At 38.9% G+C, this 13,379-nt stretch overlaps 1 protein-coding gene across 1 annotated transcript in view; it reads right to left on the bottom strand.

Annotated features, from left to right (window-relative positions):
• nbeaa (neurobeachin a) overlaps positions 1-13,379 on the bottom strand; it is a 320,946-nt gene that overhangs the window by 40,678 nt on the left and 266,889 nt on the right. The window contains exons 43-44 of the mRNA XM_066699758.1: positions 12,726-12,841; positions 7,428-7,540 (exon numbers count right to left, since the gene is read on the bottom strand). Of these exons, the coding sequence (XP_066555855.1) occupies positions 7,428-7,540; positions 12,726-12,841 (229 nt within the window). The remainder of the gene's footprint in view (positions 1-7,427; positions 7,541-12,725; positions 12,842-13,379) is intronic.

Genomic DNA, 13,379 nt, shown 5'->3' with positions numbered 1-13,379 from the left:
AGTATAGACCTCTTACCCACTTATTTCAGGGAATACTGCCATTCCAAAGTGGACAAAAGTTAGCATTTGTCTACTCCAATTATTCCAGAGGAAAATAAATAATAAGTCTGCCTTTTCATTTACTTACGATTTCTAAAGGTGGAAAAAGAACGCTATATGTGTCCATCTTTTCAGATTAAAAGAATGGTATGGCATTCTCTAGTATTAGGATTAGATGGCATTCATGAAACAGGTTAAAAAAATAAGGAAACAGAAAAACAAACTTAGACTAATAACTGTTGTTCATGCTGATTTCTTTAGAACTACAGCAATCTACCGAACCTCTTAAAGCAAATACACCTTACGTGACACTATGGAAGTTTTGATTTGGCATATCAAATTATATACTGAATTGAATTTAACATTGCCCCCTTCAGAGGAGTCCACACATCAGAGATATATGTTCATGCAGAAATAGCCAGAAGCTATATAAGAATCCTGCTTAATCCCCTGAGCACTATTGTACGTATGCTGGAAAACTTCTTTAGCACAAAGTGAAGAGTGGCAACTAAATATGTATAATTAATCCAACATGAGCAAGGATGTGAACATTTCTTCTTTAAACTGCACAACAATTCAAACTAAGGGATTAATCATGCCATATTAGCCCATTACTTTCAAATTAAAAGCCTTTTACATGCTTTAATAGTGTTAGTTTTTAAATACCCAGAAAGTCAGTCCCCAGTCTCCCTCTCTCTCATATATTTGCCACATGGGAGATATGCTAGCTAGCCTCTTACTGTTATTTCTATTCTATACCAAATTGCCTAGACTATTAAAGACATTTAATTCTGAAATAATCACTATAACTTCCAAAATCCTGTGCTTGGGTTTAAAAACAGACACAAAATGCACCACAAATAACACTTTTCTTATGGGAAGAATTACCAATGCAAATAATACCATTGCAATTCTACATACAGAGCATCACTTAACATATTGAAATAATACATGTAGGAATGAATACTACCATTTACAATGCCAAACATTAAGTGCTCCTAAATTGACATAGATCAGTTTCTTAAATTAATGCTGGATCTTGATACTACACAGTTACTGTTGTACAATATTGAGATTTACTACCTATCAATTGATTCCATAAGAACATGAATTAAACAGACTGTAAATTACAGCAAAAGTGGCAGGATACTCTCCTCAGTGTCAAAGCTAATACTAAACAAACGTCTTAATAAGATAACGCAACCTTTTCACCCACATGAAAGGAGGAATAAAATATAAATTCTTAGCCACTTTGCTAATTAATCATAATATATATATCCCTTCCTCAAAATAATGTACGACATTTGACAGACTAAGCAATGTTTTCAATGGAAGTATGATATGTATTTACAGACACAAACAGCTATGTCTTTGTAAACTCATCAATAGACATTAGCCATTCTTGTTTAAAAATATTTATGCAACACATCAGCGTGCTGTTCTTGAGAGGGCAGAGGGTGGAGAGAAGATTTAGAGTGTGTTGAAACTGTTACAAAAATGTTTCCACAGAGGAAAAGTTGCAGATTCTGTGATTAAGAGCAGTAAATTATGGAAAATGATTTTAGAAAGTGTGCTTGTTTACATTGTTTGCTATTACCTAAAAAACAAAGTAGTTGTACCGCTAAGCTACTTAACATGTGGTTGAGTATGTGAAAGAAATGTCTTCTACCATTTTTGTATGTTCTTTTAAGCTGGCTGCAAACTTGAGACAGTACTTTTCTTGCTTATTCAGTTTGCAGTCAAAATTACAAACAATTTCGAAAAACGCAGGAAGGAGGAATGAACTTGTTTGTTTTGTGATATGCAGGCTACCTCCCCTGGTGACGCGCAGATTACATTTTCTCTTGAAATGTAAATGAAATGACATTATGGGACATTACAACTACGCATTGTCAGGATGAGCGGTGCTTGTTTTTCACTCGCTTCGCTTGCAGACGAGCGGCACAGCGCTTCAATCTAATTTAATCAAGCTTCTCAAAGTCAAAACAAAGCAGACGATCTCTGAAGCCGTCTTATTGAGGTTCTTTGAAAAGCTCATCATAAAACCGAGATTTTATGGCTCTTTAGCAGCTCAGCTCATTTTAACTTCTGCCCCTTATGTATAATTGGTAAAACAGACCCATATTTGTAAACTAAAAATACAGTTAATATCGCATTATGAATACAATTAGTTACTATAAGATATTATTAATGGGAAAGTCCCAAAACCAGGATAAGACATCGGATTACGGTTTTCACCCATTAACCACCACATCCTTCCGGAATCCCAGTCCATATGTCATTCCAAAACTGAATGTTTCCCTCTTATTATTTTTTTCTCAGAAGTGTGTCGCACTGTAATTTGTGTGACAGACAAGCAGCATGAGGTGGCTATATTAATAACATAAGTGAAAGAAGGAAAAAACAAAAAGGCACAGCAGTCTGAAAAGGCAAGAACGCCAATGGAACATCTTTGTATGAACAAACTCACTATGTTCTCTTGACCTTATGGTTTACTGCTGTACATCAGTAAAGTCAGCAACCTTGGCATACTCCTGGTACAGAGTGGTTAATAAAGTGATGTATAAGATAAAGTGTTGTATCACTAACATACAATGGTACGTTTGGAGAACAGAAGCTGCAAAGGTCTTAATAATTTTTAGATGACTTACACATTCTGAGAGAGGTTTTGACGTACATGCATATAATTTCCTGTCAGACACCCACAGATGAACTTAGGATGAGATAGATCTGACAAATAATTTAATTTGTTTTGCCTTAACTTTAGTGTTAAAACTTCAATGTGCTCTACTACATTAATCCAAGTAAGAGCCCGAGGCAACTGAACCTCCTATTCTTCATATGACATGCCAATCGGAAGTAATTGTTAAAAAAATATATAGATTTGAGTGTCGTGCGATTTTATCTTTGCAAATTAAAAAAAGGGTGGTTAACCTTTGGTAAATGGGTGTGTTTGTGTTAAATTTCTCACACTTCACTAAGTTCCAACTCAGGGTAATAATTACAGGTGTGTGGGTGTTTAAAAATATTAAGATGCATATCTTTTTTCACACCTGAATGCTTTAGAACAATGTTGCTGGGGAGAAAGAAGCTGCAGGACAGAGGGAATGATTATTGACTTTTGAGTCATTTCCTGCTCAACAGCCAACTTCTGAACTCGGTCTGTGATGCTCCTTAAAATATCCAGCGTCAGGATCCCACTAGCCTGTCATGTAGCAAGACTAATCTAGACTGATCTAAGAATGATACCAGCTTTGAGTGAGGTCAGAGATTGTTCTCGATGCTTTAAATCCTGTGAAATCAAATGTCCATGTTTGTAAGTGCAATTCCAATGATTGCAATTGCAAAATGAAAGTTGCAAATTTTAACTGTGCCAATTATATGTGCTTCTGTAGGGGTATAGGTCATCTTATGAGTTGTCATGTAAAGAGTTCACAGCCTTTATAAATCTCTTGAGTATCCTCTACAAGCTGACTGCAGCTTTAGTCACTGGAGTATGAATGGGATGTTGTAATGAGAAAGCATGACTGCTGTGTGCAGATTTCAACTGACAAATGCAAGGTAAGGGTGGCAGGACAGGAATGTAGAAATGCAACTGTGAATATTTTCCCAGATGTACACCAAAGGTACAAAAACTAAATACAACCTCTGCGGGCGGCACAGCTTAAACAAGTGCTGAACACAGACACTAAGCCAGCAAGGAAGCCTAATTCAAAATTTGTGCCAGCAAAGATGGATATTTTATCAAAATAAAAAGCATTATTATGAATAATCATCTATCATTGTCTCTTTTTGACCCATTTTGGTAATAGATAATACAAAAAAATGACATTTAAAATATATGAAACAGCATTTTAAGTATATGATATTATGAATAGATTGGTGTACTCCCAAAATGAGATTGATAGAAAACTGGACTAAAGTTACTGACCCCAAACCACCTCTTCCTCATTTCTCTGTAGACTTGTCATTCCAAAACGGAACGATCCTTCCTTTATTTCATTACATCCAATTTTGAAATCATTGAGTCCAGCCCTTGCTTGACAGCCTTCAGGACTGAGCCTGCTAGCTGAATGGGATGTGTAAAGCTGACATAACTGTTACTGTGGTCTAACCACGCCGTCTGACACGATTAGGTACTGTGCATTTCAGCCCTTTCTCTCTCTCCTCCTTTTCTTGTTTATCGCAGTTAATAATATACACACGGGAGATGAGCGGTGCTGGAGAAACCCGTAATTTAGCCAAAGCAAAGCGAACATTGTCAGTAGGTGTAGGGGCAGCGGCTCTTCGTGGTCTATTAGCTCTGAACTTTGAGGTAGAGCCCCAGGGTTTCAAGGACAACTGTCAGGAGATGGGAGACTTTGAACTCATGCTAATGAAGGTGGTGAGAGCTGTAAACACTGCACCGCACTGTACCAGGCATATATTACAATACATCATATACAATGCCCAGACTCTGAAGACTAAAGCTACTGGAGGGTTGCGATTGGGCATTTTGTTTGAATGCTCCACCGACACCTGCATTTCTTTTGATTCTAGTTTCTCCAGGTAGGGCACAAAAAATAGAAAAGAGCAACATTTCTTACTTTTGTACTATTGCTGTAATTTTCGATAAAAATCATTTTGTGAAATAAACCCCCACATTTAATGAATATTTAAAAAGCCTAAGATTAGTTCTTGCTTTCCCTCTTAAGTTTTTTATTTTTATTTTTTATTATTACATCTTCTATAACCCTCTCATTAATTTAGAGAAAAACTAACTCGACGTGTGTTTCTTGTGGAGTGGTAAAAACAAACAAACCAAAAAAATCAATTTCTCTGAATAATACAAAGTTCTTTTTCAATGTGATTTGGGTCGAAGGCATTTCTGATCAAAACCGGGGAATGACAATATAGCAAAGAGAGACCCCCCACGGTGCGTCTGTACATCCGCAGTCTCTGTCTCGGGCTCAGCAGGGGGGTGCTACTTAGAGCCTGGCAGAGCAGGGAGAGTAAATGACAAATCAATGGCACAGAACATTGTTCTTTTGATGAAGTGACATTCTGGTCAACAAGAGAATTTGCCACAAGCATCTAATGAATAAATACACAGAAGAGTGGATTATTTTCCGTTGTTTAGCTACAGAAGCCTATTGTTTCATACACAACCTCAGACCTCATCACTTCCACTTAAGTGTGTGTTCAAAGAGAGCCGCTGCATCATTACAATTCATGCAGCTTCTTTTGTGAGGCTTTGTTGGCTCATATTGTGAATATCCTTCAGGTAGCTATGGCGTTTTATTCCAATTTGCTGCCATTAATGTTTTTCCCATTGTATATCTTTCCTGTAATTTTGGGGTCTTTATCCTCACACTGGAGAAAAAACAAAACAACATTATATGTATTTAAAGAGCATCTCACTTCTTGCTTGTCCGAATAAATGTGTTTTGCGTAAGTTAAATTATTTGCCACGCTCTGCTTTAATTCTTAAAAAAAAAGAAGCCTCCTTTGAATTTTGCCCTGCAATCTTATCTGAGATCTTATGAGAACTGTATTTTTCTTGAAAGCCTATTCATGTGTATAAATGTGTGTATATATCATTAAGAAACAAAAATGTATGCATCTACAATGAGATCATCTCCACAAATATCCCTTTCACAAAATCAAATGCACTGAGGAAGCTTGAAACACAGGAGAAACAATCGTACATCTCCATATTCCTAGCAATGCTCCCTGGAGATAAGAAGGTAACCCGAGTGAGTGTTTCTCCCAAAATGAAGAAACTGGGCCACAAAGCGAGTTGTGATCTCTATTCCTATCTCATCGAGGTCTGAAGTGCACATCAGACGACAAATCAGATGAACGCAATTCCTTTTCGGGTCAGTGACCCCCGAGACGCAGTCGAATGAGTCTCACCAACATTTCAGATGCTTGAGGACGCAGAAAAAATAAAAACATGGCAGACAGATTAGCAGCCCTGAGCAGCCTTACCATGAAACTAAACAGGTTATTTTAGGCACAGATGATTTATAAGTATTTAGCGAAACCACGATTGTGCCCTGGCGGCGGCATCCTTGGAATCCCAGCTGTACGATATCCCCTGGCCATCTATGCCTCTCTAGGGCATTGGGCCTGTTGAGTTTTAATGGCCAGTAGATTCCTGGGAAGGACAATTTATTATCTATATCTTTCCATCCAAGTTCAGTTTGCCTATTTAGGGGATTAAGGTAATGCAATGGGGAGGGGAATGTACCCTATCTGGATAACATTTGAGGAGACCTAGAAAGGAATTATAGACCATTTTGAGACTAAATGTACAAAACATTAATAATCAAGACAGCTGAGCTGGATGCTTCTGTTTTGTTTATTATCTTAAATAAAACAGGTATATTTTGCAAATAACTTGGAAAAAAAAGAATAGATGTATATATGTCATACTGTTACAGTATTGCTACCTTTTGATATATCTGTTACAGAACAGTAAATATGTGTTTGGCTGGAGGGAGGCGACAGCTAACCAAATCAAGTGTGATCCGAGTATTTTGAAGGGGCTTGTGAGGATACTTCAAAAGAACAGAGCTGTATTTGAGCATGGCAACTCTTAGAACAAGACAATACGATGCGTAAACGCGTCTATGCACTAAGTGGCCCATATATTAGCAATGTCATTTTTCCATGTGGATGAAATGTGGATTTTCCCCTTGCTCGTGCCAATAACATTTCATAATTGCAAACTACCCCAGATACAAAACAATGTGGTCTAAAAGTGGCATGCTCTCTATAGCTGGCACACCGATGGATCACTCTTTGCACTGTTGATGTCAACCTCATCAACTCAACAGGTTTATGACTGTGGCTGGTTTTCTAGATTCTATGACCACAACAGTAGACCACAGAAACGGGCAATTAAATACGTGACAGTGCTGAAGAGGGTAAATCCTGTGGTTAACAAGAAGGGTTGCTTATTCCCAGTTTCTGTGGTGCAAGCATTTGAAACTTACATTCCCAGATACCTGAACTAAGGTCAACGCTAAGTGGAGTGGGGTAACCAGCGAAATAGACTAACATGGCACCACTTCCAGCAGGAACCATTTCTTCCCAAGATGGTCTCCCAGTCAAGGGCTGATCTGTCCGAAGCGCGTGTGGCTTCTGAGATCTGTTGAGGTCAGGCGTGAAAGTCGTAGAGCGGCCGAGGAAAACGGCAGCCAAACGTTTCCGACTCAACAAAACAGCTTTCATTTATTCACACGCGGCCTGCAGATAAAGTACGCCACACATAATGTCTGCATTAGTCCCCTTTAAGCTGGTATTCTTTTACATTTGGGCACTCAATAAGGAAATCCCCACTGCCACAGCGGCAGTCTGCTCCTGCCTGGCCTGCGGGGGTGTTGAGAGACGGGACATGCTACCTTTGAGAGATCCCTGAAGTTGCCTGGGAGAGTGAGGTCCAGTTCCTCCGATTCGTAGTTGGTGAGGACCCATGGAAAGACAGGGTACTGGTTCAAATCATTGTACGTCCTCCCTGAGGGAACAAAGGCAGAACCGTGAGGGAAAAAACAAAGATTCACAGGGTATCAAATAGTGGGCTTATGTTACAACAGAAACTGCATTCCTACACCCCCAAAGCAGCAGCAGCAGCAGTAAGCAACTTTTTGTAAGAGTTTTCTTGGCACCGCTTCTTTACAGGACTTTAGGAAGTAGAAGGGCACTAAATCTAGAAACGATAAAAACACAGTCTCTGACATTTGCCTCAACGGGGTGCAAAGCGTAAAGTCACTGCATTGCCTTTAACCCCTCAGGAAGTGGGGTAATTCCAAGGACCCAGTTTGCTTCATAAATTAAACTTTTCTTGAAAGAGAAAGAAAAAGCATGAGCACACTTTAAAGAGAAGTACAGAAAAGTATAGAGTGTGTTCATCTATAAAATTCCTCCATGGAATTTGCTGTAGATTCTTGCGTCATATTTTATACATTGCAAAACAGATTGCATAATGTTGGATTGTATTTAGCATTTTTTGTCAAAGCAAGTTAGAATAAGTAAGTGCTGCATAATGTAGCTTTTGACAAGTTCCTTTTTGGAAGGAGTCACTCTTTGGACAAAGGCATCGGCTAAATAACTGAAGAATGATCATTATAATAGTAGTGTTTATGCATGTATTGTACTCTCTCTCTCTCTCCCCTCCCTCTATACTGTAATGACTTTAACAGGGCAACAACTTCAGAACGAGGGTTGCTTCATGCTGCGTAATCGTTTCATTCTCAGGGCAGAGGCATACACAATCACTGTGGTTCATCAAAGAGAGCTGAATTATTTTTAAAGCACCCCCCCGGATTCATTCACTTTGACTGCAGTGCTACACATGGTGGAAGTAGGCCCTGCTCTTGATTGGAGAGTGTGTGCTGGTAACTAAGGAAATTTGTACCAGTTTTCATGACAGTGACCACGGTGAGGCAATCCGATCTGAAAGCCTCCAGATGGTGCTTTTTTTTTTTTTCAAGATATGTTTCAGATGGCAGATCCTGTCATCAGAAATATAGCCATAACAAAACAAGGCTATAAATTAGGGGAAATCACCCTCTCCAAATATCATGTCAGTGTCTCACATCACTTCTAAGCAATTTCTCTTTGACCACATGATACATCAGTGGCTGTGATATTGATAGTTGATTGTATATAATAAAACGTTAATTAAGCCTTTTAAACCTCTATGCAGAAGGATTAATAGAAACCAAAAGCCTTTATGATGTCTGTGAATAGGGAGAAAAGGAACACTTCAAATTAAAACCATTTCTTTAGCAAAAAAATACTTTCACAAGTTTTTTTTTCTTTCTTTTGCTAAATGCTCAAAGTCAGATGAAGATGAAGTGCACATTTCCTTTTTTGGTGACGTGGACAAAGTTTCACTGCATTACAGATCAGTTTTTGGCCATTGATTTCAGAGAGAAAACAGCCAGCATCTCAAATCCACAGCACCGAGAATTAACACTCAGATAAAACATTCACCCTTTGGTGACATCACAGGAAGTGATTGCTGCTAAGATGCACAATTTGCTTATACAAACTAGCTGGTTTTATTGGGAAGTAAAAGGAGAATAGACCATTGAGACAGTATGACTTTTGCTCTGAAATTCCAGAAGGGGTGTCTTATGAGATTACACACACAACACAAGGAGATGTTGTACAGCAAAGACCTATACAATCCCTTACACAGCTGTATTGTTTTGTATTGTATCTAGTACGCATAATGTAGCTGAACATAAATGTTGATTTCTTTGATCACTAGAGTAGCAATGGCAATCCTGAATAGGTTTTTGATTTCACTGTATCCAATCGAGTGCTACTAGTCTTCAAAACTGTCTTTGGTAGGATCACTAACCTTCATGCAGCCTAAGAGTGGCGGTAACAAGAGGGAAAGGTCAAACTACACATCCCATAACCATCGGAATAATTACAATCATTTGTAAGATATGAAATCACACCTCTAAGCATACTCATTGTGATGCAGCGATTATGCATTTCAATACCATTACACAAATGAAATACAACCCATGTTAGGGCGCTGGAGTGCCACTCACTCACATGAAGATGAAAGACAAGGTCTGACCAAAGCAGTTACCAAAAGAGATACAGTTGAAGTACTTTATCTTCTAGAGGCCCTCCATCATTTTGACAGAGGCCAAGTGCTGAAGTGTGGCTGGTATTTCCTGAGCTGCCCTCCTGCCTGCCAAATCTCTGCAAGCTCTTTTCCCTTCCAAGGCTTACAGTTCCTGCACCACAGTTCAGTATGTCCCTGCACAGCACCCTTACTGGGCGATACAGGCAGCTGCAGGGCCCGACTCACGCACCACTTTTGTAAGCCAGGAAAGATCAGAGCATTCACTGACACTGAAGGGCTGTTAATACGAAACACTTTGTGGGAAGTGTTCAGCATTTACAGATGCTTATTTCTCATATGTTTGTTTTGGTAGCCTGTATGTGTAGACTGCTGCTGAAACCAGTTGGATGCAAGTAAAGAGTTTTCCATGTAACTACAGGGCAGGAATCCCATCCTCATGATCTGGAAGCATTTCAGCTTGATTTTATTTGATGTATTTTGACTCTTTGTTATGGGGGTTATCCCACAGACCTGCCCTTTCTATGGCAGACTTATACAATTTCTAAAAGTCTCTCACTGAACCAAAGACTTGTGAAGTGAAGAGATACTGAATACAGGTATAGCGTTAGACCTTAATAATGGAATTCAATAAATAAGTTGATTCCGGGTAGAAGATGGGTAATAATTTTGTTCATCATCCTCTAGCCAGATCAGTTATGCAATCTTTATGTATTGTTTTTAATATTATTATTTTCATTATTATTATTATTATTATTAATCATAATAATAATTCTATTTAAGTTGAATTTGCTTAATACAACACTTAAAATAATGATAGTGTGCAACTTACTGTATGTAGGGTTAAATACCAGGCAAGGAACATCTTATATCAAGATAAAAAAAAATGTAATTACTTCCAGATCTATGGAGTTACAAGTGCATATCATATAAGCTAGTGACTGTAAAGATATTAAAAACTGATGTTTTTTTGTTTCCCCCCCTTGTGAATCTTTACTAAATGTGTGGAGGGCATGTGTGTTTTCATAGGACTGTGTGGTGGATCCGCAAAGCTCTCCAAGAACCGTACTGTTTTCTGGGACAATGACATCCTATCGGCTGAGTTGGATCTGTAGCTTTCCAGGATGTGAAAAGCGTGTAGATCCTGCATGCCTGACATCATGAAACGTCTGTTCTGTGATGAAATCCATATGTCTGCTCACACTGCGACATTATTTTAATACAAAGCTGGATCTATTCAGGTTTTTTTTGTTTTGTTACATTTCTCCACATTCCTTCACTCTGTGTTCGGTTTTCATTTAACACCCACATCCTAGGAACCTATGCAAACTTTTAATTTATTTTGTGGAAATAGGAAAAGTGCCTGGATCCTTACCCACTAGGGATGTAAACCCTTAACTTAGGGGTTGTGTAGCTGTGTGTGTGTGTGTGTATGTGTGTGTGTTTGAGAGAGAGACTAACAATTGACTCCCACTGTGCCTTTCAGAGCTCGGCCTGGGCCGTTCAGTAAATACGTTTTGCCGCACCATCGCCATGCTTAGGAAAAGGTGTTGCCTGCAAAATAATGAGAGCGAGATTGGAATGCAAACCAAGCTTAATTAAACAGGTTAATAACGTCGACTTCAGCACGGCACCGAAGAGCTGCAGTGGAGTTCGGAGAGACCTGACAGAAGTTAAATCTGCTCTCGGTTGCAGGAGATGTTAATAACAGTGAAATATTGTTTAATTAGAGCATCGCTGCCTTCACATTAACACTCTTTAAGTCTGATCTTCCCCGCCTGTCTCCCGACCAGCACTGCTCAGAAGTTTGTGTCATCTCTAGGTCATTAGGAGGAATTTTTAATGAATTTTCTACATGTTAGCAGTCTGCTTGAAATCTAATTAGATGACAATAATATCACTAACACATGCTGCAGCTAAATATAAATACGTATAATTATGCAGCGAAAGAATCACACCTCGCCGAGCGGAACAGCACGCGAGAAGGCTTCTACTTCTTCAGTCATCACAGTTCAGACCAATGACACAACAGAAGACAGGATTTTCTGAGAGACCTAATAACCCCACAAACACTTTAAAGCCCCCACCCCCCACTGTACTTAATTCATTAATTATTGCAGCACCTTTGAAGCCTTTTGTTTGAAAGCATAACCGAAGACAATCAAGAATGAGAAGAAAGTGCATAATTTAGAGCAGCATAACTTTAACAGTTAACTCACCAACTGGGATTTTTTCAAATTTTTTTTTTTTTTTTTTAATCGGTTGCGAAAAAACCTTTGACTTGAATGTTAATTCAATTGCAGTTTTATAATTGCTTTTCAACAGCTCTGCAAAATAAAGAGTGGATTAACTTTACTTACTTCTGAAGAGCAGGGGGGAAAAAAATCTATATTTGTAATAGAGGGACCAGTTAAAACGTGCCCGGATTACACTACGCTTGAATAAAACTGATGCAACCAAATTTAAATCGGAAAGGAATTCTGAAGCACAAAAAGGCACGCGGTGACAAAGACAAAGCACCTTGGAAATGGTGAAAGCCTGCCCATGTCTTAAACGGCGTTTCATAACAGAAGAGGTGTTCGTTGCATATGTAATTTCAATCAGCTTGTAATTGGTCTGAACAGAAAGAGGACTCTGCAATCTCAATGTGCCACAAGTAAGACAATATCCCTACTAGGTAGGAAGCTGTTGTTCTCCTGTCTAGTTGCAGTTGTCTTAAACGACAAAGCAGCAAAATTACATTTTCCCCATTATTATTTCCAGACACTCCAGGAAAATGGTTTGTTGACTCTAATAAAGCTTCTGTTTCAGACAAAGCTGTCAGCGGAGGAAATGGCAGAAAAGGAGAGCTTGGGAAACGACCCCAGAAACAATAAATGAATCTGCAGGCTGGGTGACAGGTTATGCCTCTCCTGATAAAATTTAATGTGAACGCTTCAGAATCCATCATAGCACCAGAGCCGGAGTCCCAGTGGGATAAACGTAAGCTATCAAGGCGCTGCAGTGAAGGCCATGACAAACATAAACCCATTAGCGAGGGATTAGAAAGTAAAAAAAAAGAAAGAAAAAAAAAAAAAAAGAAAGCGAGCCTCACCTGCAATAGTGTTGAGGAACATCAAGTACTCAAAGTTGGAGATCTCCCGTCTCTGCCAGCGCTGTGTCATGTTGGATGACTTGAAGAGCTGCCGAGGGGTAGCCAGGGAGATTCGCCTGGAAAACCACGGGGACTGATTAGCACCTTCACAAAGCAGGACAGTTTCGGGAATCTTTGACAGTAACCTTTTCAGTGCAGGCAGAGAAAAGACAATGTATACATCTTTCACATTTTAAGAAACATGAGATACCCTTCTACCCAGAATCCCTCTGGGACAATATCATTGATGGCACACATTCCATTAGTGTCTAATGAGTGGATTGCTGATTTCTAATAAAGCTTAAATTTACAGAACACCTTGTACACACAACACGTCTGTACAGAACAACGCACACACATACATGTTTGGATGACTAAGTTTACATGAAAACCCATACAGCAGTCACAGTGCTATTTCACTGCAGAAACAAAAAGCAGGGTAACAGACCCATGGCAAACTATTAGCCGTGCTAGGGACATGATCTTTTAATGATCATTTGCAAAAAAAGACTATGTAAATACAAGAAATATAAAAAATCATACATTAATTTGTTTGCTTCTAAGGGGAAACTGACATGTTGCACCTTTTAATTTTCAGTGAACAGTTTGTATTTC

Source organism: Amia ocellicauda, chromosome 3, assembly GCF_036373705.1.
Source record: "Amia ocellicauda isolate fAmiCal2 chromosome 3, fAmiCal2.hap1, whole genome shotgun sequence".
NCBI classification, from domain to species: Eukaryota; Metazoa; Chordata; class Actinopteri; order Amiiformes; family Amiidae; genus Amia; species Amia ocellicauda.
This window is presented reverse-complemented; position numbering and strand designations above follow the sequence as displayed.